A 27,512-nucleotide genomic window follows, 5' to 3' on the forward strand; every position below is an offset into this window, starting at 1 on the left:
GTAACTATTCATATGAATATTCAACTAAAAACGCCACAATGAAACGTCCTCGAAACACACCGTGGTGTAATGATGTCATTTTGTCGTTCATTGCCTGCAAGTGAGGTGATCAACATACGGTCTGGCTACAAAGAACATATATTACTCTGACGTTACCAACAATGTCGTCTGAATTCAGACCAACTTCTCATCATGAATCCTGTGAAATCTTCTGTACTCCCGATGGACAAGATATCCTGGATGAAAACAGTCATACTGAGCACGAATCCATTGACGAAACTAAATCTACTACCGATAGTTATGCTCGCACTGACCACGACAATCCTGCGTCTGTTGAATATCACTACATTGACGACGTCAACCCAGCCTCTGCCTATCAACAGCTGACAGAAGAACGCGAGTCGAAAGCTGATGATGACTATGAATGCATTTCTGACACCAACCCTGCGTATGATTACCTTGAAGCAATAAACGAGCCACGTACGGTAAGAGTTGAAATTGTATGTTTTTATGGCACAGGTTCCAAAGTTTATTTAAGGATTGACTGTGTATTTGTTTCGGTTCATGTGGCAGATCAACGTCATGCACTTTTAGATTTGTGGGTTTCATTGAGTATTCAATGGCAGGAAATTAAATTTGGAACACTTGAATTGCCTTTGCATGTGTTTGTGACGGGTGCCAGTGGTGGGATAGGATAAGCGGATCTTTTCGCGAACGCCTGGTATCATCACTATTTAACGGTGATTAATAAACACATGCCGGCGGTATCGTCAGAATCGCTCCATGACCTCTCCTTTTAGCAGAGATTTCTTCTGATTAGGGAAAGGGTTTTGTTGCTTTAGACATTTATAAATTGCCCAAGTGATTCACATTTTGCACATTGCCTGTATCATATACACGCTAACAAAGGAAACGACTTGTGAAACCAGTGTCTATCGCGCATCGATTCCCAACCAAGACGTAGGGGAACAAGAATGATTATGCATATGATTATGCTCCAGCAAAAATGCATTATCATTATTACATCCTACCAAAATTTCAGGTGTTTCATATCGGGGCATGTCTTCAAGGTCAGCTGAGAAAGCCCGCGTGACAACTATTTTCATAATGTCCACGGTTCTTAAAAAATACATTGAGTTAGATAACAATGAGCAATCAATCAAAATATTATCGGTTAACCCTTTGAACAAAGCATGTCCTTTTTACATCGGCACTTCACGCCATGCTATGAAAGTATTCCCTTTGCTTTAGTAAACCTAGACATGTAAACACCTACTTTTGACATATCCACTGTGCATGATAACAGTGATTAATCAATCTACGATTTTCTGTTAATCCTTTGATGGCTTGGAATGATACGTTGATTTACAAAAAAGTAAATTAACTGATCATTAATCTCTTGCTGGGCTGCCACGTTCATATTACATAAAACACATTTCACCTCACTTCAAACCTGGATTTAGATTGAATAATTACCCCAGACACCAGAAATGCCAAATGGGAACCTTTATCACTAATTATACCTGTAATAAATTCATTAACTGAGCAGCAAGTGAATGACGACAAATACTCAAGTGTAGAGTATACCAGAAAACGTGGATGGCAACAAGGGAGTAGTAATCTATTATTCACGCAATCCGAAATCCGAAAATGCTTTCACTGCAGGGATGTTTTTTTATATATATATTATTAAACTATAACCATTAGGGGTATTTCCAAATGACGACATCCAATGAGCTTCCGCCGTTCTTTTTGTCTGTTTGTTTAGGTTGAAGATATTAATTAACATGCGCCCTTTGTCGAAATCTTTATAGATCACGGGTAACCAATCCACCCAGCTAACACGAAACTGTTGTAAAAACATCCGTAAAACATTTTACGAAACGTTCCGGAAATTTAAAAAAAAGGTTTCTTCACGTGATTTTGTATGGTTTTAGAAACATTTTCCGGAAACATTTGGTTATAACGTTTCAAGAATGTTTTTGTAAAATATTGCAGAAATGCTTTTGAAAACGTTTTTTTATTCATGTGATTTTGTCTGGTTCTAGAAACGTTTCAAAACAAATTCTGTGAACATTTGATTATATCGTTTCTAAAATGTTTCTGTAAAATATTCCAAAATGCTTTTAGAAACGTTTTATTCACGTGAATTTGTATTGTTCCGGAAACGTTTAAGGAAAGTTTTCTGTGAACATTTGGTTTTAACGTTTCTAAAATGTTTTGAAAACGAACCAGAGTGTTGGTAAAGCTCAGTGTTTTGCTGCCAATGTTCAATACGTAGAACACCCAGTCACTGTTAACAAGATACAAATAGTCGGGGGCAGTACATCCCCCAGGCATGAACTGCAAAAAACACAATACCAATGACGGACATGGTAATCCATGCCATGTCTTCAACATTTAATTAACAAAGAACTTCAAGACTCATTTCTGTGGAGATTTTAATATTTTTAGAAAACTTTTACAACTTTCTTAATTATTGCTTGTCAGAATCTTCTTTCTTTGGTTTTGCCTTGATCAACTTTTCTGAAACATAAAACAAATTCTGAAAAAATCTAAAGCAGGTATTTAATATATATATATAACAGTATCATGCATCACATTGAATACAAAAAGTGGTACACCAGGAACACCCCAACCCACTCTACTGTCAGTGGCTGAGTGCAGATACCAATCCAATTCTAAGCATAAATTTAAAGCCACAAAACCACCAAAAGATACTTGATCAAGTAGCTCATGGTTTTTAACAACAGTTTCTGCACTTACGTTTGCATCATTCACAGCCCCTGGTGTATTTGGTGTAGTCATCAATAACCTAACATTTCCATGTGTAGTTCCTGAAATGCTGTTGTATCCTTTTGCTACTGCAGCGAAAACAAAAATGTTCCACATTATAACAAAGTTATAACCTGAACTATATTCAATAAGCATTATATTGTTAATCCAAAGATGAAATATATTATGTAGGTTCATAACATTATTTTAATTCTGGAAACCCATTTGTCCAGGAACGATCCATGCTGTGGCCAGTTTCGTTCATAGGTATTTCCCAAATTCATCTTTGCTGGTGTGTGTGTGTGTGTGTGTGTGTGTGTGTGTGTGTGTGTGTGTGTGTGTGAGAGATACCTCAAATTCAGAAGGGTAAAATAAATATCCATGATAGTTTGAGTTTGCTTCGTTTACGTCTCTGGCCGGCAGTGGGGATGGAAGGGGATCTCTGTACGTAAGTCATATGTACTGTACGGACTTGGTGTGTCAACGTTCTAGCTGAAACTAGACATCCCACATGTCTGTGTATACATCACATTGAAACCTGCTGTAGAACTGTCGTATAAAGCTTGCTCTTACTCTTTTCACTCGCACTTGGTGATAAATCCCAACTACACGTGAGTTGAATTGATATGTCACACACATTCCAGAAGGAAGCGTACTCTCGTTTCACGAATGGATGTATGAATGAATGAATGAATGGGACCAGCGTGGGAACTTTGTTCACTTCGTCATCTGTGTAAGCATTGAGGTGAATCAGTGACACCTGCTCGAACTCGTCCTGTCGAGTGAAGGAAGTCGCGATGGACAGTGTTTTTTAAGACGTATCTACTGTCAATCACGATAAAAAGTGTTGGTCAGATAAGGTGAATACAATTTTCGGGAAATTAAACTCAATCTACTCGGATTGTATGTCAGTTTAACCAATGAATCAGTTACTGTTCGTAGGGGTGAATCGGAAGAATCTGGTATTGGAATTTCTGCTATGACAAACTTGGATAAAATGAAAATGGAAATGTCTCCCGTCTCGATTCACATAGTTGGAAATCTTGACCATTTCTTAGTGTGCTCGTTTCTTGACTCGATAAGTAGGTAGGAAATTAAAGATTTAACTAACAAGATTGAGAACGTAATCTTGCTACATCTGCGATGTCTCTACGAGTACAAAACTTTTTTTTATCCTTTGAAATAAAAAGGTTTTAAGGGATAGGAGACATTTTTGCACTGGTGAGGTAGGGGTGAATGGGTAAGCGTGGGTACGCATAAAAAAAAAATACCGTAAAAGACTTTCTGAGATTGAGCTGATTGCATAAAAGAAAGGTATGGTGTACCGATCTATGCACTGAGTGTATGGACCATCGTTCGTTTTAAAGATGGATTTCGAGAATGTAAAAGAAGTTAATGAAAAAACTTTGATCATAGTACAAATAAAGTAATAAAGTAATAAGTAACATATAGCAGGGATAATGGTGGACATATTACTATCATTCTTCATTTTTGAAAGTATTTGAAATTAGTAATGTATCAATTCTTCGAGAGGTGAAAATATCAGTGCATGAGCATGTGCAAATGGATATTTAAAGGATTATTTCAAATCTGAATAGTGAATCTGAACAGCTTACAATGAAATGATTAACAGAGCTTTATCATGTTCAGAGGGGTTACGTTTTTCTGAAACACCAAAACTTAGATTTATCGAAATTGAAAAACTGCCGAATTTTTAAAAATGTACATCACTAAAAGTGTAGGGAAAACTTCATAGAATATCTATAGCAAGATGTACACGATACTGGAGAACATGTCCTGTAAGCACGTGTTCCTAAACTATCCATATACGAAAAATACACACCACCCACTCCATCATCACACGAATAGATACAGCGGGTATGACTACATTTCTTTGGCGGTAAATGTGGACTATAAATTCAAGTTCGAATCTTAAGAGAGCGTCACTTGTCGACAAGAGCATCGTAGTCTCATCATCACTAGCAGTTTCAGTCCTGGACTTGGTTTCCTTGAAATCTTAAGTAACCTGTTTCTTTTCCTTATTGCCTTCCGTAATTCGAAATTGAACCACGGTTAATCATTTGGTTAAATCATAACCTTTTTAGACGGTACACACATTTTTATATAATTATTAAATTTTGAGTAAAAACATTCAATACATTCATCTATATCTTAAAATGTGTTAAAAAGGTCAATCCAATCAGTTGATTGAATAAGGTTGTTTAATTTATCATATTCACCTCTTCCATAACACCATATATCTCTAGTTAATGAAGATTTGGTTGATAAATGGGTTTTCACTGATATATACGTGCCCCTATGATCACTAATCTCATTATGAAAATCAATCACTCCAGAACCAACCACAGAAACATATTCACTTACAATTATCGGATCTAGTAAAGTACTCGTTATTTTAGAAATCCGAGTAGGTTCATTTATCACAATACGTATTTTTTTTCTGTCTAAGAAATCATTTACATGAAGTTTTCTCGCAGACAAAAGATTTTCATTAATATCTTCGACAATCACTAAATATATGTAATGTCGAACGCATTATCAATACTGTCGTCTAGGCGATTTTATTATACTTTGGTCTGTACACAACACACAGAATTAAGGACTTTTGTGGTAGAAATATATGTATCCATATAGTTTCATCAAGGACATTTTCTAACACATTCAATCTGTTATATGCTAACGTTTCATATACATAGACTATGACCCCTCCCCCAAATGCATTTCTATCTTTTCTTATCGGGTCGTGGTAGTTTTGCCATCGTAAGACATCATTATTGACTGTATCATCTAAATGAGTTTCAGTGAAACAAACGACGTGGCAGTCGGAACAATACTCACTTAGAAAATGTAACTTATTGTGTACACTTCTTGTGTTGAGGTGAAATATTGACACAGATTTCTCGTGTTGGTCATTTTCACGGTTCAGTGGGCACGGGTAGAGCTCCAGGTCCTCGGCAAGCTGCAGATAAAAAAAGCACAGAACGGAACTTTATTTACGCTCAGGCCGGGATCCTCGGCATATGAGGTACACATTTGCAAACATTAAATACATCAGATGGCGGGATGGTTTACATGGAAGATTTTACAGTTTGCATAATGACATTACAGAATGTACAGAGTTTCTTAATAACCTTTATTTTTTTACAATTAAAAAGTGCTTTAAATTTAAACATATTTGGGTTTTTAGCATATGAAATTGGAACATATATTTTCCGTTGGGGTTTAAAAAAAAGACAAACGAAAATATAATTGAATTCATCACCAACATCGCTCATGTCGCAGAGTTTACACGTTCGTTCACCTGCAAGAATTTTGTGCCACCTACCTAGTTCAATAGGTAAATGGTGGCATGAGGTTCTAAACAGAAGGAATTTTACAGCCAACGATAATTAATTGAATACTTTTCAAGGACGAGTTCAGTTTTAAATATGCGATATGTGATACCTTTAGAAGAATATGTAATCTCTGCATTCCATGTTTGAGTTGCTATATCAGATAATCTTAACGAAATGATAGATTGAAGGACATTCTGAGGAGCTGCTTGTTGGCTTAACCAGTAGAAACTGAAGCCCGTTTCATTGAAAATACTTTCCAAACATTGTATCCATTTATGACAGCTATTGTTTGTACAGACTTCATCATATTTCATCATCACATTTGATACAGAATTCTTGATAACTTTTGTTCTTTGCCAGATATGACCTTAGCCCGAAAACATACCATTCGACATTTGATAAAATTACTTAAAGGTACTCTTCCAAGTTCTCCATACAACATGTATAAAGGTGTACTTTTCTTAATGGGAAGCAATTTACGTAGAAAGTTAAGGTGAACAGATATTCAATTTGTTTACAATTTTCAAAACCCCAGATTTCACAACCATATAATAGAATTGGTTTCACCATAGCATCGAAGAGATGTAATTGGCATTAATACATAGATTAAATGCATTACTTTTACGTAATACAAAGTACATAGCCTTATTGGCAGATTCACAATTTGCTTTTATAGAAGTTTTGAAAGAGTTTTATTTGTATAGTGACTTCCAAGATATTTATAAAGAGTGACATATGCGATTGGTCAGCCATTTATTAGTAAATGTTTACTCTTGTCTCTTTTTGTACCACCAAAAACTATAATTTTTGTTTTACGAGTATTGACAATAGCAATAAAATAATGTTCGTATAACCTGCTTGTGTTTTTAAAATACAGAGACATAGAATGAATGTACATACTTTCCATTCGGAGATTAGTATAACATCCATTGTGTGTAATTCGTTCAAAAGCGTTTTTGATCGAATTTCCTTTACGAATAGTTGTTGGTTGTTTTGTTGTTTAACGCCACACTCAGCAATAGTCCAGCTATATGACGGCGGTCCGTAAATAATCGAGTCTGGACCAGACAACCCAGTGATTGATATCATGAGCATCGATTCACACAACTGGGATCGATGACATGCATCAACCAGTGTGAGCCCACCCGATCTCGTTAGTCGCCTTTTACGGCAAGCATGAGTTGCTGAAGACCTATTCTACCCCAGCTCTTCACGGGTCCTTTACTAATAGACTAATGATAGAATTGTAGCTAGCTTTGCTAGTATAGGTTCGCGATTTAACATGAGAAACCCCAATCGCCACACGATGTTGTACAATGTCATTACCCATATGGCAGATTCATTTTTGAAGTAGGCGCTTTTTGTGTGGCGACATACCTGATTGGTGGTATATTTGGAATGTGACTTGTATATACAAGGGTATATAAAATGTATGATTCAAATATGAGTTAGTCAATGAACAGCTTTGGGCTTTAAATATCATACACAGTAGAATTTTAACCATTTACTCTAATTTAGCACAAATGACTTGTCAGTTGTATTTTGATAAGGTCTGATTCATATTCAATGACATGAGTTGCTCCCTCTGGCTGTTCACATACGTGAATCCTGACTTCATATGTCCATGTTGCGTGGATCTTCTTCTGTGTTTTCAAGTCTTGAGCTTTCTTAAATAATTTGCTTCTGTAATGTGTCAGGTCCTCAGACAGATTGTTTCGTATGTTTCAGTATATTTCAATTTCTCACGACCTTATTTCTGTCCCAGTAACTAACAAATTTTACAATTATCTGCCTCTTGGTCACTGATTTCTTCTTTCCCACCCGATGGCATCTGTCGATGTCACTTATGCTGATATTGGGATGGAGGTATTTCAAAAGGTCCATGACGACGTCCTCGACATTTTCATCGCGGTTCTCCTCAACACCACTTATCCTGATTGAGTTTCTCCGGCTGTATTGCACGAGATCGTCAGTTCTCTTGGTCAGCTCCTGGCGAATACTTTGTATGTCCATGCTTGCCGTAAAAGCGGCTATGCTTGTCGGAAAAGGCGATTAACTGGATCGGGTGGTCAGGCTCGCTGACTTGCTTGATGCATGTCATCAGCGTGGATCGATGCTCATGATATCAATCACTGGATTGTCTGGTCCAGACTCGATTATTAACAGACCGCCGTCATATAACTTGAATATTGCTGAGTGCGGCGTTAAAGAACAAACAAACAAACAAAACTTTGTATGTCCTGCCGTAGCGGTGCAACAATTTCTTTGACAATGTCACTGACAATTTCTTCGGCAACAAGCATGAAATACTGTCGGAATGTATCATGAACCCGAGGAAACATAAGAGCAATAACCAATTTAGTGGTTATCCCATCTATCGATGCATCTTTGAAAAAGTCAAATAGTGCTGACGGATAGGGTTGATCTTTCGTACCTGGTATTGTTATTGTTGAGTCTTCATCGTGTTGGGGTCAGGTGGCGTTCCTCGGGGATCCTGCAGTGATCATCGGGGGTTCAGCGTGGTGTCCCGTACATCAGGTGTACTAGTTGAAAATGTAATATACTTCAGGCATTGTCTATTGGACAAGTATTTTTGATGGTAGGGAGTCCTGAGGAGAACCAGATGGTTTTCTCTTCTCACTGCTGCTTCTTTGATGTGAAGACTTTGATTTGGCCCCTCTCCTGTTTCCTCTGTTATGAGTTGGTATTTTTCTTTGTGGAGCGGGTCCAAATAGTAACCCAAACTGTTAAATATAATTTGCAAATAGTAGTTACTTCAGCTGTACGCTTGATAATGTCATTCCATGCTGAATGTAGAGGTATTTGCAAAAAATATCCACACACGAATGCGAGCTCGCTCACATGCGTGTGACTCCTGCCGCCATTTTGTCAGCGTCGGTTATTCGATTGGTTTAGTTGAACAAAGTCAACAAACACTGCCAATAATGACAAATATTGGATGATACGCAAAATCTGAAATGATATACATTCTAGGTAAACCATTCAATAGCAACATAATGCAGTTTACGGAAAATATTCAAAACCCTTGCAATTTTCGCTATCATTTCTGAAATCGAAAGCACGTACCACATGACACACATCGAAGAAAAAGGTGGTAAAATCTCATAAAAAAAATCCGAAATAGATTCAAATTCAAAAGAAAATCCATAATTTACTATTTTTCGTCAAATGTTTGCTACGTATGGACATTAATAGCAGTCTTCACTCGTATTTGTTTCATATTTATTCGTGATTGCCGCCGTTACGTAACATCAAATTTGTGAGTCTAAATCTGAAACCATAAGGGATTCCACGCTCGATGATTTGAAAACTGTTTTCTGAAAACGACGTCAGCGGAGAGTGATATAACATATTGATATGCCATAATAATAACAACATAATATTGTTATTGGTCTGTCATTGCAGGAAGTATATTGGCATATTTAGAATATTAAGGGTCGTTTTTAAAACGTTTAGTCCCCCTCCCCAATCTTCAGAACGGATAAAAGTAGGTACACGTCAACTTGATGAATGTAGGGCCTATGTGATTTTGTACCCAAACCAAATTGTACCCAAAGTACTTGGTGATTTTGTACCCAAGAAAACTAAACTAAAGCTGTAAGATTACATTTATTTTTCATGTTTATTGCAAACAATGAACTTAACATTATGATAATCACCAAGTTCATAATATGACTAACCTAAATGGACGTGGTCTTAGAGAGAAGTCAGTCCATATTGGCACAACTCAAATTGATTGATTGTGATAGGAAAGTTCGGCAAGGGTGGAAAATGGACTTTTATAGTCAGTTAACTCACTTGCCTCGAGAAGATGAGGGTTATCATGTATACAGGGACATTTCATTTCACTCCACCAAGAAGGCTGAGATACATTGAACATGATAAAGACCTATACTGACTGGATATTCAGAAACCCATCAAATGATCAAGGATGTCAGATCCAAAGCTGGTGATGATCTGCATTTATTTTGATTTTTTTGTACATCAAATTGACTGGGACATGCATGAGCGTCACTGTCACACAACTGAGCATACTGCAACAGACATGGAAAGTCCTGCCAGACTTATAACACATTATTTCATAAGTGAGAACCCTGAAGAAATACATAAGGTAGGATATTTCCAAGTACCTTTCTCCAACAGAACAGAACTGCAAGAATTGTCAATGTACGTATATGTGCCCTGTTCCTTTTTCACAAGGTAACACTCTTATATAAATATATCGCTAACTCACCAGCTTAAGTTGGTTGGTTGGTTGGTTTGTTGTTTAACGCCGCACTCAGCAATATTCCAGCTATGTGACGGCGGTCTGTAAATAATCGAGTCTGGACCAGACAATCCAGTGATTGATATCATGAGCATCGATCCACGCTGATGACATGCATCAAGCAAGTCAGCGAGCCTGAGCACCCGATCCAGTTAATCGCCTTTTCCGACAAGCATAGCCGCTTTTACGGCAAGCATGGACATACAAAGTATTCGCCAGGAGCTGACCAAGAGAACTGACGATCTCGTGCAATACAGCCGGAGAAACTCAATCAGGATAAGTGGTGTTGAGGAGAACCGCGATGAAAATGTCGAGGACGTCGTCATGGACCTTTTGAAATACCTCCATCCCAATATCAGCATAAGTGACATCCACAGATGCCATCGGGTGGGAAAAAAGAAATCAGTGACCAAGAGGCAGATAATTGTAAAATTTGTTAGTTACTGGGACAGAAATAAGGTCGTGAGAAATCGAAATATACTGAAACATACGAAACAATCTGTCTGAGGACCTGACACATTACAGAAGCAAATTATTTAAGAAAGCTCAAGACTCGAAAACAAAGAAGAAGATCCACGCAACATGGACATATGAAGTCAGGATTCACGTATGTGAACAGCCAGAGGGAGCAACTCATGTCATTGAATATGAATCAGACCTTATCAAAATACAACTGACAAGTCATTTGTGCTAAATTAGAGTAAATGGTTAAAATTCTACTGTGTATGATATTTAAAGCCCAAAGCTGTTCACTGACTAACTCATATTTGAATCATACATTTTATATACCCTTGTGTATACAAGTTCACATTCCAAATATACCACCAATCAGGTATGTCGCCACACAAAAAGCGCCTACTTCAAAAATGAATCTGCCATATGGGTAATGACATTGTACAACATCGTGTGGCGATTAGGGTTTCTCATGTTAAATCGCGAACCTATACTAGCAAAGCTAGCTACAATTCTATCATTAGTCTATTTGTAAAGGACCCGTGAAGAGCTGGGGTAGAATAGGTCTTCAGCAACTCATGCTTGCCGTAAAAGGCGACTAACGAGATCGGATGGTCTCACACTGGTTGATGCATGTCATCGATCCCAGTTGTGTGAATCGATGCTCATGATATCAATCACTGGGTTGTCTGGTCCAGACTCGATTATTTACGGACCGCCGTCATATAGCTGGACTATTGCTGAGTGAGGGGGTTAAGCAACAAAACAACCAACAACTATTCGTAAAGGAAATTCGATCAAAAACGCTTTTGAACGAATTACACACAATGGATGTTATTCTAATCTCCGAATGGAAAGTATGTACATTCATTCTATGTCTCTGTATTTTAAAAACACAAGCAGGTTATACGAACATTATTTTATTGCTATTGTCAATACTAGTAAAACAAAAATTATAGTTTTTGGTGGTACAAAAAGAGACAAGAGTAAATATTTACTATTAAATGGCTCACCAATCGCATATGTCACTCTTTATAAATATCTTGGAAGTCACTTTACAAATAAAAACCCTTTCAAAACTTCTATAAAAGCAAATTGTGAATCTGCCAATAAGGCTATGTACTTTGTATTACGTAAAAGTAATGCATTTAATCTATCCATTAATGTCAATTATATCTCTTCGATGCTATGGTGAAACCAATTCTATTATATGGTTGTGAAATCTGGGGTTTTGAAAATTGTAAACAAATTGAATATCTGTTCACCTTAACTTTCTACGTAAATTGCTTCCCATTAAGAAAAGTACACCTGTATACATGTTGTATGGAGAACTTGGAAGAGAACCTTTAAGTAATTTTATCAAATGTCGAATGGTATGTTTTCGGGCTAAGGTCATATCTGGCAAAGAACAAAAGTTATCAAGAATTCTGTATCAAATGTGATAATGAAATATGATGAAGTCTGTACAAACAATAGCTGTCATAAATGGATACAATGTTTGGAAAGTATTTTAAATGAAACGGGCTTCAGTTTCTACTGGTTAAGCCAACAAGCAGCTCCTCATAATGTCCTTCAATCTATCATTTCGTTAAGATTATCTGATATAGCAACTCAAACATGGAATGCAGAGATTACAGATTCTTCTAAAGGTATCACATATCGCATATTTAAAACTGAACTCGTCCTTGAAAAGTATTCAATTAGTTATCGTTGGCTGTAAAATTCCTTCTGTTTAGAACCTCATGCCACCATTTACCTAATGAACTAGGTAGGTGGCACACAATCCTTGCCAGTGAACGAACGTGTAAACTCTGCGACATGAGCGATGTTGGTGATGAATTCCATTATATTTTCGTTTGTCCTTTTTTTAAACCCCAACGGAAAATATATGTTCCAATTTCATATGCTAAATACCCAAAAATGTTTAAATTTAAAGCACTTTTTAATTGTAAAAAAATAAATGTTATTGAGAAACATTCTGTCATGTCATTATGCAAACTGTAAAATCTTCCATGTAAACCATCCCGCCATCTGATGTATTTAATGTTTGCAAATGTGTACCTCATATGCCGAGGATCCCGGCCTGAGCGTAAATAAAGTTCCGTTCTGTGCTTTTTTATCTGCAGCTTGCCGTTTACCTTGAGCTCTACCCGTGCCCACTGAACCGTGAAAATGACCAACACGAGAAATCTGTGTCAATATTTCACCTCAACACAAGACGTGTACACAATAAGTTACATTTTCTAAGTGAGTATTGTTCCGACTGTCTATCAATGTTATGCCAACGTTTTTTTGTTGACCGGCGGTCCAATGTTGGCGAAATATCGTTGGCCCAACGTTTGGCTGTCGGTAAAACAAACACGTAAATATTCAACCAGGTTTCAGCCAGTGTATTGCACCCGTAATGGGATGTCCTCAGATCTTTGTTTAGCGGTAGCATGAGTGCTTATACATATTCAAACCCAGCAACGTTGTTGCTATGCTGACGTCGGTTTTTCAAATTAGGCTATACATTTTGTGGCACTTCTAACATGTCTAACGGCAGGCACTTTGATTTATATACATGTACATTGACATAAAACGTATGTGCGAGGCAACTCGAAAGTTGAGCTTTGGTTCGTAAGGATATTCGATCCGAATTATATCAATATGCATTTGGTCTATTCAGTAATTGACCCATCACAATAAATAGTTGCCCGTCATTGCAAACATGATCTTCCTGTAACACGTAAGGCCATGAATCATGTCAACGGAAACGAAGGGAAAACGGTTGCTTAGCTGTACGGGTTTGATATGTTTGAATTATCTCTTTGATCTAGGGAATGTGTCATTTGTCCTGTTTAAAGAGCTGTTTCAAGTTCATTTTTTAAATACAGAGGTTCAAGGTAGCATCCGGGTACATATTCCCCAAAATGAGGAAACTACTGAACAATCGAACGATCACATGAGAATGCAACTTAAAACTTCCGGCTTATTTCCAAACACATCACTGTGTACAGACTATATTTTGTGAGGTCAGCTTTAAAAAGTATTTATCATTTAACTAAAGCATTTATCCATGACATAAGCTTATGACATAAAAACATGTATGTCATACCCCAATGATATAAGTATGCCAATTAGATATGCACATTAGATGACAGGAAGTGGGACGTTTTTCGCCGTCGCACGTGAGTAGGTGTTTACAAAAAATATGGGTACCTTTGATGTTGGAGACAATGTTTTAATAGATCAAAGGGAAAGTGCTACAATAATATCCGTGTTGACAAATGGATATTACAGGTTACCGGTTTGATTTTGACGGTGATGAAGGCAGATTATCAAAAATTCCCTGTGACCAACGCTTCGTCATCGAAACACCATCGTCGAGCACGGCGAAGCAGACGACAAACACAAAGTCTAAAGATGTCCAAGGTAGATTTGTGGTTGTTTAGGATGGCATGATCGATTGTGTGATTCCAGACAATCAAAACAAAAACACAGCCAAGAAAACTTTGTACGATTTGAAACTGTTTGATAACTTTCTAAAAGTCCAAAATGAAATTCGCCAAATGCTTGAAATACCTCCAAACGAACTAGACACACTTCCCTGCAAGTTTTTCATTAGTGTTCAAAACAGGTTTCAGTGCTCAGTACAACATGTGTTGGGGGGACATCACCTTGCATGTTGATGAAGACGGTCAAGAATATCTTGAACTGTCCTTGAGACAAGGAAAGAATAGGTCTGGTGAGAATCCTCGTGATTGTCGTGACCTAAGGCCCCAAATGTGGTCAAATGTTGCTGATCTCGGTGCCCTGTGCAGGTGTATAAGTATGCCTCCACGCGTCCACTCAACTTCTGTCGAGATGAAGATCCCTTTTACATCGGCACACACACTTTAGGCAAGCCTAAACCAGGCGATCAGTGGTTTATCCACTGTCGTATTGGGGAAAACAAACTTTCCTCTCATGAAAAACATGTGCGATGCCGCCAGTCTCCAAACATCGAAACGACTCACTAATCATTCTGCGCGCAAACACCTTGTGGAAAAGTAGGATGACAATAAAGTCCCGCCAAATCAAATGCAGATAACTAGTCACAAAAACATCCATTCTGTAAACAATTACTGCCATATTAATCCTGACCAGCACAAGCAAATATCCAACATTATTTCGCGAAAATATAGAATACTAAACGAGTTCCCGTGTAATACCAATGTTATGAAACGAGTGAATAGTTCTGATATCTGACGAGCGATTGCTTCATATCTCTCAGGACTCTATCAATCAGTCATCATAAATGGAGTAAGATCAAAGAAGTATGAACTAAAGTTTGGAGTGCCTCAAGGCTCTGTCCTTCGCCTAATACTTTTTACAATCTACACCCTACCAGTAGGAGATATAGCGAGATCTCACAATCTAAGCTTCCATTTATATGCTGATGATACACAATTGTATCTGGGATTCAGACCGTTGACTACATCATCAGTCAGCATTGCCTTTAAAGCAATCTCAAGCTGCATAGATGACATCAGACGCTGGATGAGAAGCAACTTTCTCAAACTTAATGATGACAAAACTGAGCTCTTGATTATAAGCTCTTAACAGATGCAGTCCAAAGTACGAGTCCCGGGTTTGAAAATTGGGGACTGTACGGTTGAGCAAAACTCTTGTGCCCGAAATCTAGGCGTGATCATTGACTCACCACTCATTCTGGATAACCATGTAAGCACTACGTGCAAGACAGCTTACTTTCACATAAGGAAAATCAGACCGATAGCAAGCTATGTAGACACAGCATCAGTCAAGTGCCTTGTCCATGCATTCGTAACATCAAGACTTGACTATTGTAATAGTCTTCCGTATGGTATCCAGCAACATCATCTGGATAGACTACAGCGTGTACAAAACACTGCTGCCAGGCTCATCACACGGAAGTCAATGCGTGAACACATTACACCCGTCCTGAAAGAGCTGCACTGGCTACCTGTGAGACTCAGGGTCGTGTTCAAGCTGATCATGTTCGTCTACAAAGCGATCCATGGGTTATCCCCAGTATACCTCCAGGAACTCACTGCCCTTTACCAACAATGAGATCTGCAAACCAACTACAGCTTGCTGTTCTTCCAACCAGCAGAACAACAAATGGCGACAGAACCTTACGAAAAGCAGGTGCAACTCTATGGAATGCACTGCCTATTGATGTTAAGTGATCTGAAGATGTCAACACCATCAGATCAAAACTCAAGACCATCCTCTTCAAAAGAGCATACGACTGAGCGCTCTTGAGCAAGGTGTATATTTGGATAAGTAGCGCTATTTAAATGCTTAAGTTGATTTAATTTAATTTAATAATTTAATTAATGAACTATTCACGAGTTTCATAAAATTGGTTTTACACGGGAGCGAGTTTAGGATTTCATTTATAACTTGCCATGTATAACGTTTTTTTTAGAATTATACTGTCGTGTGTGGCTGGCTGGCTACACGATCCACGCCATAATCCAATTGAGTTTGACAGAATAATACTTTAAACACATCTAAAGTTAAAACGTATGAATTTAATACCATACAACGGTCCACCTGTAGAATTCAGGCGTCCGTTCCACAAAGTTGCCGTAGCGCTAAGGTTATCGCAACTCACATACTTTAACATAGGCTTACGACTGTCGTTGCGCTACAGTACGATCGCCTTGTGGAACGGGGCCCTGTACCACAACGTTTACAATCACGTCACAATACCCGATGACGTAATTTGTGGAATTTTGTTGCAAGATCCATTTGCGAAACAATGCCATATGACGTCAGCCTAGCAACGGGGTTGCTTGGGTTATTGCGTGTGAATAAGCTCCTCTCAGTGATCTATCATCTCCACACGCAATGTCGTTGAATAAGCCAAGGAGGCTGAGAGCTTTCAATATTTGTGCAGGAAACTTGTTCCTACAGTACATAAGCACGCGTTTTGGTATTACAAAATGTGTAATACAGCTGTATGTTTATCAAACGGGTGATCTCTCCACGAGCAAGTAATAACACTCCATCCCACACTGTGACATCCCAGCTTGTTCATGAAACTCCCGTCATGCACAGCGGCCCCTCGCGTAATGTCCAAATCGCCAGTAGACAACACAGTCAGCGGTCTCAAATCATAAATGTTTCTGGTGGTGTCAACACTAAGTTTGATGGCAACATTATTGGTGGAAACATAACGATTAATCTCATTAACCCTCCAAGCTCGGTTCCGGTCAAAAGACGCCGGATTGTCATTGAAAGTGATAGTGACACCGACTTATGCATCTACTCTGACCTTCTCCTTTCACATTCTTCAAGTGAGTGAGCGGTTTGATTTGAAAGCTGTATATAAGCGAAATTACACCAGAGATAGAATCACATTACACAGAATCGTTGTTGTTACTGTTAATAAAGTTTCACTTATTCTGCAAAACTCTGTCCAAATATTTTGTTTGAAATAATCCGAAATAATCAGCGAAGGAATATGCCATGAAGGAGTTAAGAGGTTGTTTATTTTGGTTCACAATGGAAAACATGTATCACTGCGCACGTTCTATACGTAAGATTACGACAAGTTGCTGATGTTAATACAAATATAAAAGGGAAACAATTATGTAAAAATGATAAATAGAATTCATCACTCATGTGTTTTAATATGGGAAATATCAACCTCGTCCCGTTAACCAGTATCGGTTGATATTTCCCCTTAAAAAAACACTCGTGATGAATCCTCTATATACTACTCTGACATTACTAACAATGTCGGCTAAATGCAGACCTATTTATCAGGAATCTGGTGAAGAAACCATCCCTACTCCTGAAGGACAAGAGATGCTGCAAGTAAACAAACCTGCTGAGCACGAATCCATTGGCGACAGGTCTACTGCCGGTAGTTACGCTAGCACTGACCACGACAACCCAGGTTCTGTTGAATATCACTCCACTGACGACGTCAACCCAGCTCCTCCCGATCACCACGGGACTGAAGAAAGCAAATCGGACTCTGATGATGGCTATGACTGCATTGCTGACATTAACCCTGCGTATGACTACATTGAAGCAATAAACGAGCCACGTACGGTAAGAGTTGAAATGGTGTATTTTTAACCCACAAAGTTATAAGTCACGGATCAGAATAAAATCATTTATTTTAATTATCTAACACCACCGTTCCATTGTGTTATGACAATTCTTGTACCGGTCTAACTGTAATAATTGTAACTGTTTAAGAATATTTCGGTGTCCCATAGGCATGACAGCAACCCTTGATTGCAGCTTCGAATTCACCATGCTTATGATCATTGGTTAACGTGTACCATATCCATGCTTGGCGTCTAAATAATATTGCAATCAGTTAGAAGATTACCAAACGAATCTGTGGTTAAGAAACTGTAAATAAGGAACACATCATAATTAAATGGTGATATAACGTACGGGGTTATCGAGTAAGGTAGTGTTACATACATAATATTTGGAGGCAGGTGGTATTTTGGTTTTATTTTTTTGTCGACCTCATACATAACTTTTAACAACCAGTAAAATGTTCAAACACAAGGTTATTTTAACGCTTGAGTGCATACACTGTAAATCCTCAAACGACGTTTTCAGATGTCACTGAGAGAAGCGGCATCTGGAAGGATCATGATTGTCGGTCTGATAATAAACCTCATTGCCGGCGCCTTCTCTGTCTTCTGCATAAGAAGAGCTGACCGGGAAGTGGCCAGCGTCAGTTTTCGACTGGCCACTGCAGTGGCTGGTACAGTATATCCAAACCATGTGTTGGTTTTAATAGTTAAATGCAACTTGAGGAAGAAAGCATGTAACAAATGCATTTTCTTTCAATTTCAAACGGAAATACGTACACAAATGCATTTCGTACATGTTATATAGCTTAAACATCTGGCAACATCGAACAGGTCGTTAAAACATATAGCACTACCTTCTATGATAATATTAAGTGTCGCTCTATTTAACTCTTTGACATATATTAACGAAGTCAAAGGCTCGGGTCATTTGCGGGTTTGAACTTGTATGTAAATTTATGTATCGGATGGCTTTGTAGAACCTGATGCAATAGCCACAAGGGCAACGTGTGTGTCTGGTGTCTATCCTTTAAACGCATTGTTTGAGTGAGTTTAGTGTTTCACCGATTTGGAAGGTATTTCCGTTATTTAACATGTTGTCAGCTTGATAATAGGGTAGAGCTGGAAGTGATGCTCATATATGGGTATATAGTGCTGACAAATCTAGAAACACAATTAGAGCCAAGCTGGTTTTCGAGTCCCCCAAGCATAGTTTCCGCCTAAGAGAACTGCGGCGCCATACATGACTTATCCAGACTCATATATTTACAGGCCTTCAAAAAAACAAACGCACAGTTAAAAAAATCAGGATATTTATTAAGCGGATATAAAAGTATCTACACAGAATATGCGTGAACACAATCAAATGGAATTAGGCACAATGATCGACAAAAGCATTGTCGTCATTGTCAGCATTAATTCAGTTCAGTAACATGTGTAGCTGCAAGGGGGCATCATGGTCAGTACCTGGTCACACAACCTCTTGCAGCCGTCACTGCTCGACACCTCCTTGGCACAGATTGCACAAGTCGTCTGATTTTTTCGTGGGGAACTCTTCGCAATTCCTCCTGTAAGGCATTGGCGAGTTGTGCCAATGTGTGGTGACGTTGACGGACGCGTCGATCAAGTTCGTCCCACAAATGTTCAATCGGGTTGAGATCATGCGATTTGGACGGCCATGGAAGGACATTGATGCTCTCATTAACAAGGAAATTAAATGTTGCACGTGCTGTGTGGGGCCGAGCGTTGTCATGTTGGAACAGCTTCATCTGGCGGTCCAAAGTTGGGTGGAGGTGAGGACGATTTTTTTTGTCTATGTATCGGTTTGCTGTAAGATTGTACTGGACAACCACTAACTGTGATCTACCCGAGTAGGATATGACTTCCCACACCATGACACTTCCGCCACCAAATCGCTCCACCTGTCGAACGCAGTTCGGCGCAAAACGTTCATGTCGACGTCGGTATACATGTTGTCTTCAATCCCGTCGTTGAAGAAGAAAACGTGAGTCATCGCTGAACCAAACGCGTCACCAGTCCCTGAGATCTTGATATCGAATTAGTGCGGGTATATCGATCCCATAGTCGAGAAATGGTGCTTTGGTGAACGTTGAATGTCTTGCAACGGCAGACTGGGACTCCCCTGCTTCCAAACGCCCAATGGCGATATTTCGGTAAGCTGCAGTTAATCTTGGCATTTTTCGATCTCCGTTCACGTCAGAAAATTCGTAATGAACTGAAGAATTTTGTATGGTCTTTTATAGTCAGTGTCTCTACTCTTGTGTCCAACATTTTGCACGTGCATTGTGCTGAAAACTTTTTCTGAAAGCAATTTCCGTGCATCCTTTGCATTTTTGCTGATAAACGTTTTAAAAAAAAACCATTTTGGGATGTGTTTGCGCGCAATGCACAACAAACATGACATGATTAAGGGGAATCAAACATAAGAATTGTCTTTATGACGATTGCTGGAAAAAGAAAATCTAATTGGAATTCTCAAAACACCAATGCGTTTCTTTTTTTGAAGAGTGCATTAACGTGACTGCGGCGTTAAATACCATACGCTCATTCAAAAAAAGAAGGTCGGACAAGTGTACAAGACCTCACGGTCATCTTGCCGGAATATGAGGCCTCAAACCATATGCTCTCGCCCAACCCTGCTTCAATATTATTTACAAGCATGCAGTAATTTCATGTATATTACAATGTATTAAGACTGAACTATTGCGATACGACGTTAGACATCATCATACTCACTAGCTCATTTCTGAAGCATACATTTCGTGATGTTTATATTCTTTTTCAGCTGTCTGCTGTGTGCCGCTTATGATCAAATATGATCTCAGGAAGGTGGCCATTGCCGGAAGTGTCGGTCTCATCTGTTTTTGTACACTGCTGACAGTGTCACTGGCAACTGGAATTGATGCCCTAATTGTTCCAGAAAGTATCATTGGGGGTATGGTTTTGACATTTTGTTATGGAAGGCAGCAGTCGGTTAAGATATGTATAGTTAATTTCATAAAAAACGGATGTCTGATAATAATCTAATTTCTTTACGTCTTGTTTTTGTTAAAAGTATTGCTGTATTTATTTATTTTACTTTAAGGGGTGGAGACGGAGGTGGGAGAAGAATTCAAATCAATTAATAGCAGTTCTAATTTGTTTACTTTGAAAATGAAATACCTGCTGAATGTAAGACAAAAGGAGCCACACGAGCCTTATAGTGGCCTATATAGTTGCGTCCCTCAGCTGTACCAGGATCCTCAGATCAAATGTGTGCTCGCCATAGTATGATTCTTTGTTTGCGCGATAGCCGTGTTGATGGGTTTCAACAAAGCAGTAAATGTCCACGATCTGCATCACTTCGAGTTGTTCTCCCACATGAAGCTGACACGCACTAGTATAACTGAAATACTGTTCAAAGCGGCGTTAAACCCAACTCATTCATTCAAGCAGGAAACCACCGGGAATGCAGTAAATACATATTGTTACCTCTTTCCCCTCGTTATTGTTCCTTTAATAATGAAGTAGTTATATTGTGTATCATATTTTATTCGTCTTTATAAGAGATCCTACATGTTTAAATACAAAACATAACATTTAAGCTAATATTTGTAAAAACACCCATATATATATTACAGGTACTGCATACGGCCTTTTGGGTACAGCTGGATTTGTAGGCACCATCCTCCTCCTCCCTGGCCGCCTTGCTCTCGCTGTCTTCATCAGTTACGTCGGATGCGTCATTGGAAACATCATCGGCATCACTATCAGCTATAAAGTTGATCCCTTGAAGTCTCCGTATGCTTTGTGGACACTGCCTGCGCTTGGTCTGTTGTGTTGCAAGTTCCTTTCACACTACGAGAGAACAGGAAATATAACCAATGTTTTGAGACATTCTTCATTTTATGTCACGTTGATAATGAGAACGTCAGTCTCTATTGGTGAGTTTTACATCTTTTCAAAGCCATTCAGTCAGATAAAGTTTTGTTGTACCTTCTGGCAACAACTGATTAAATTTTAATGTTTCCTTTAACAGCAACAGGGGAGCTACACACTGACGACTACACACATTTTAATAACAATATATGATGGATTGATAATGAAATATTTTATAAATGTGCCAGATCAAATACAATATTTCCAACAACTATCTGAGTTTGTTCAATGAATTATTTGTATTCAGTTATAATGAAAAGAATATCTGTTTCTGTTTGAATTTTTACCTCACACGGGTATTCTCCATATTATGGAGGACCATACAGAGGTTTTTTTCGGACACGTAGTTCAGACATAAAAGACATATAGTCTAGAATAAATACGGATTTATTCTGCCTCATAAGTTCTCATTAGCCCATGATTGCCGTAAGAGCCGACCAGAGAGGATCGAGTGGTCAGACTTGGTTATATTGCTGAATGTGTGTGTGTAATAGGTGCTCATACCTTAGTTCAAAGGTTTGCCTGTTGGAGGCTCAATTATTTACAGACCGATGTAACACAGCTGGAATGTTTGCTGCAAATCACCCACGCAGTCTTCAGTGGTGGCGTATGACCTTATGCATAGTGCAAAAGTCACAATCCACTGAAGTTAAGCAACTTGGGTGAACACTTGTGAATTGGTCATTCCGTAGAGTTTCTGTACTACCCGTGACGGCACCACAGTTAATACATCATGTATGTCTCATTTGACAAGTGACCCGACCTTCCCCTCTGTTAACCCAGTAGGTATTAGGGGCCTGGTGTAATGAGATTGAATGTGGATTGAATCTAATATTTCATATGCTTTCAGCAGGGTTTTTTCGATGTCAATACCACTTGGTTGCTTCTATTCACTACACTTATCACTATTTATTTTTTCCAGGATTGGCAATCATCCCATCGCTGATCAAAACTGTGTCCATTGCAGAAACACAATATTTTCTGTTCCTTGTCCTCTTTGGAAGTCAAGTAATGTACATGGTTATTTTGGTAATGGGTGTCAGGTTTTGGAGAGAAAACCTGCGGAATCCTAGCCCAACACCTTTGGGAATGGTCGTCCTGATGATCGGACTTGGCACCTTGATCCATCAGGTTGTAACTATGAACGTGTGGATTGTGGGAGTCTATATGGCCTTGCTTGGGATAGTATTGGGTATGATACACTGAAAATATCAATTTATGTTAGAAACAACATTTCAAGATCTTCTCTTAACATTAACCATTAACGACATGTGTTCAAATCTTGTATCAGTTTTCTCAAACCAGACCTGTCAAGTGTGGCTGCAAGGGAAGCATCTCTAATGTTGTCGATTAGCCCACACGATAAGAGTCATCTTCAATCTTCAATTAATACTTAGTTGATCAATATTTTGATAAATAGTACACTGCAATGGCAATATATAACCCTTGCACCTCTTGGACAATCGATTAATGTCACCATTTTCAGAGTTACTTAGTATTTTTTCTGACTTGATGGGTAACATTTGTTTATAAAAATGTTATGTGTTCATGGATCGGTGGTTTTCACCTCGTCATCGTGGTGTGACAGGCTGAGCAGATGCTTCCCTTAGTCTAGCAAGAATCCGAGATTATGTAATTAGGTTTATCAACACCATACCAGTGCTAATGGGTTTAAATACAGTGGTAAACATCGAAGACATGCATAGTTTGTGTTTCACTCATTATCAGCTGCAATATAATAAGTAGTGTTCAAGACGTCGTAAACACAAATCACGCACACCTTTCTCCGTCTTTCAGTTGGCTTGCTTAAAAAAGTAAACATACAATGTGTCTTTTGCAACAGCTCGTCCATTATTGCAATAAGTATTTCTCATAGTAATCTTGACCTTGCAGCATACTCTCACGTAATGATGCCGCTGGTCATGCTGCATGCTACGGGCACTGCCAACTGCAGACAGACCATTCCTGTCTTGAGATGCTGTGACGAAGTTGGTATAATGCTGGGTGTCGTCGTTCTCGGTAGGAAAGATGCTGTATAGTTGTCGTTAACCTATATTTGAAAGTTATATACATTTCATAGTGATAATAATCTCATCAATAACGAGCAAGTTTTCTAATTTATCTTCTTTCTGTTTGTTACATAACATATATCTTCTATTCACTGAATGGTCCAGTGAAGTTTGTTCAAAATTTCTAGTCCTTAAGATTGTCTTCACTGGATAGTTTTCGGTTGTAAAAGGCCTTGTACAAGGAACGATAATGTCTCCGTACAGAGGGAGATCTATTGCTGGCTCCAGCAAATGTACCACCAAATCCCTGTCTCAAAAATTAACCATTATTCTTAACAAAGTCAAGGAATGACTTTCTTTATATTCACAGAAAGTATTCGCGACAAATCATATCATGTGAGTTCTTAAAAACTCAAAGGATTTGTTTCAACATTTACAATCTCACAACAGATTGTTCACTGTCACTTATGTCACAACTGACACTTATGTCACAATATTTGATTTTTCACTTAAACACCACTATCACACACGACAAACGTAAGGAACGGAATCATTCCTTGATCTATCAGGCATTTGTCACTTAACGGGTTAACCATAGATTTTGTTACGTCACTATCTTCAAAGTTTCAGGGCAATTTGTTTAAAATGAAAACAAGTGCCATCTGTAGTTTACAAAGGAAACAGTATGTGAAATGATAGACTTTCTTATTGATAACATCTAGGTGATATTTGGGGGAAGGACATTTAGGCAAAAAAGTAGGCATCCCATTGGTCTCCAATTGCGCTTCCTTTCTTACTGATATGTTTCTTAATGCATATGGGTTTCTCCTCATCTTGGCAAATTCAAAAAAAGGACAATTGGGCTTAATTTAAGCATCAGGTATATCAACGATCTGAAAGCATTCACCATGGCTTTATTGAAAATGTCATTTTTGGACACATTTCATCCACTGCATGTTTGATTATGAAATTTAATATGCTCCAGTAATGTTGTTTTCGGGATAACATATAATACGTTTCGTGGCATATTAGGCTGATCTAGCTTTGACTACTGACTTTCAAGTACCCACGTTTTTTTGTGTTTGGCATTTCGACATCTCCTCTGAACCTAAGAACGCAAATTGTGCAAGTTTGGAAAACCATATGTTAGACCCCACCACACACTAGCCTATCATCAAATTATCTTCATACATTGGGGAGCATTGACATGGAAACCTAACTTGACTTAAAAAACAAAGGGTTCGAGCACCACTGGATGATGTCGGCAGAAAGATTGTACAGGCAACGTTTCACCATCCAACACTTTTAAATTTAGGAGAAACTTGAGAAATAATTTCAAGCAGGCTACAAGTGTCCACGGACGAGGGACCGCCGATTTTGCCAATTTGACTAGTGTGTCAAGTCCCAAACAACCATTGCTTCAGCAGTCGGCTTAGGACCTACAGCACGTTAAAAGGTGTTCTTGTTCATGACAGACTGCTTGAAAGCAACACGACCTTGTAATCTCCAGTAAACCCGACACTGACTTTTGCAGTTCAAAGACTTTCTATCTTCTCCTGTGGTACTGTTTGACTGTTGAAGCTGAGATTTGGCATGCAGGTTCCATCTTGTGAAGACATTTTATCTTGTGATCAATGTGATTTTAAAAAGGAATATAAAAAAATTAAATATCACAAACAGTTTTAAAATCGCACTCTAAAGAATCACGGGGCACAAGGCGTAAACTTATGAAGATCCAAGTATGTACAAGGCATCTCCATTTGCACTGATCATTGTTGTCCTAAACGATGTTGCAAATAAAGCGTTTCCTTTCCTTTCCTTTTCCAGAATCACAGCACATGTTTTCTTTTCCTCATTTACTTCCCTCATATTTTCCATAACCTTCACGGAAAGTTGATATGTGTAGATATGCTACTCAAATAGTTTCATGTTTATGTCTATGCTATTGCAGATAGAGAGACATTTTGGACACAGAATGGAGCCTTGTACTTTGCCGGAGGGATTCTCGTCGTGTCCGGGGTCGGCATCCTACTGGCGAGAGGCTACTTGAGACGCCCGCCTCCTCTGACAGATGAGGCTTTATCAATAGTTGGCTAAAACACGGGATAGTCGCGGGTATTATTCTACATGTACATAGAGATCAATTAGCAGCATGTGTGTATGGCGACTATCTCATAACTATCGAATGTTGTCAACAAAGCTGTCTTCACATACAATTTGGATATAATTTCTTTCGTTTGAGGGACGAATTAGAACGAAATTATTTTCTACTAACGTCGGAAAGCACAACAAAGGGGGGCAACCCCGCTTTTAATTTCGAAAAAAAATCTTTATTTCTGTTGAAATTACCACCAAAGACAATAAATAGATCTTAATTGTGCACCCCCCCTTTTCATAAAAGCTGTATCCGCCCATGGGTATACAAGTAAAGGCGCGAAGCTGAAACTTCATTCTGAGGTGCAGTGCACGCGGAGCTGGCTATATTAAACATGTTCAGTTATGTATGATGCCGGTTGAAGTACAAATCGGGTGAATCGTTACGTGTTTTTTTTATGTGTGTAGTGGCTGCTGCTGTCCATATGATGATCGGGATGTTATGGGTTGTTTGCAAGTTGTGTTGGCGAGCCATGATAATACATTGTGAGATGGATTGGTATCCATAGTTGAAATCTCGAACACTCCAGTTGTGAGAGGATGGATTTGGGATATACACTGATGAGTATATGCGCTGACGAGCCATTAGAACATGTGATTGGGCGTCGATGCCTGTGATTATTATATACGTTGGAAATGTGAGGCATCGAGTTTATATTCATGTGAATCACGATGTGTAGATGGTCATGATGCTGTTGATGTTCGTGATGCGGACGATGTTGATGATAATGTGGATTTATGTTGAAGAATAAACTGCGGTCACTCAGTGCACCGCACAGTGTCCCAATATGTTGTAGTTGTGTATTTTGTTGTGTTGAGGGGGTGAAGGAGGAGAAGTCTGTCATCACTTACGACGGTGCTACCGATCAGGCAGTTTGAGTCCACTCTGATGTCATCCCATTGATAACAGGATTCCGTGGGAGGGTCTTGAATTTGACCTTTACAAATTGAATCTTTACTTCTAATTTATTAATGAAAATGATTGAATATGGGATATTTAATTTAATGTTTCACCTCAAACTGTTTCCATCATCTGTGGATTTGCTTTCGTCATACATTCAATGTTTTTGTAGCTCTGCCGAAAAACTTTTGTCAGATATTGAAATGTTTTGGAAAACAAATCCACCAGATTACAGATTATTGCACTTGTGTGTGTGTGTGTGTGTGTGTGTGTGTGTGTGTGTGTGTGTGTGTGTGTGTGGCTCACTCAGATACCATGCCGCAGTTTAACATGAATACCCTACTCAGACACAGTATACTGACTCCGAGCCGACCAGTCCTTGTTTTAGCCCCTTGATGCCGGGCGCTAGATAGGGTAACAACAAGTAGCATCTTTTAACGTATTTTGGTATGACGCTCTCCGGGCGGACGCTCTACCACTAGACCACGGAGGCGGTCCCCTTCAGTTAAGGAAAATAGGGAATGCTTTTTTCAGGTTTGCTCCATTATTATACCAATATCAACT

The 27,512-nt window shown here is 38.7% G+C and overlaps 1 protein-coding gene across 2 annotated transcripts; it reads left to right on the plus strand.

Moving 5' to 3' along the window:
• On the plus strand, positions 1–26,828 carry LOC124134665. 2 transcript variants are annotated; one of them, XM_048382321.1, is made up of 9 exons: positions 1–485; positions 14,155–14,286; positions 17,653–17,943; positions 18,472–18,619; positions 20,752–20,901; positions 21,587–21,889; positions 22,807–23,076; positions 23,778–23,903; positions 25,845–26,828. In XM_048382321.1, the coding sequence occupies exons 1-9, from the start codon at positions 162–164 to the stop codon at positions 25,988–25,990; spliced, it is 1,890 nt and encodes a 629-aa protein (XP_048238278.1). In that variant the 5' UTR covers positions 1–161; the 3' UTR covers positions 25,991–26,828. The 2 variants fall into 2 exon arrangements, with proteins under 2 accessions (XP_048238278.1, XP_046355564.2); XM_046499608.2 differs by lacking the exon at positions 14,155–14,286 and having other exon boundaries at positions 4–485.
• The last annotated feature ends 684 nt before the right edge of the window (positions 26,829–27,512 follow it).

The sequence above is a fragment of the Haliotis rufescens genome, unplaced genomic scaffold, assembly GCF_023055435.1.
Source record: "Haliotis rufescens isolate VD_foot unplaced genomic scaffold, xgHalRufe1.0.p SCAF_4, whole genome shotgun sequence".
Lineage (NCBI taxonomy): Eukaryota > Metazoa > Mollusca > Gastropoda > Lepetellida > Haliotidae > Haliotis > Haliotis rufescens.

Excerpts from the sequence above, each read along its gene's own strand:
- LOC124134665 (XM_048382321.1), top strand. The coding sequence starts at position 162 with ATGTCGTCTGAATTCAGACCAACTTCTCATCATGAATCCTGTGAAATC. Across the intron at positions 486-14,154 it reads CAATAAACGAGCCACGTACG|GTTACCGGTTTGATTTTGAC; the intron begins GTAAGAGTTGAA and ends TGGATATTACAG. Across the intron at positions 18,620-20,751 it reads ACTGGCCACTGCAGTGGCTG|CTGTCTGCTGTGTGCCGCTT; the intron begins GTACAGTATATC and ends ATTCTTTTTCAG.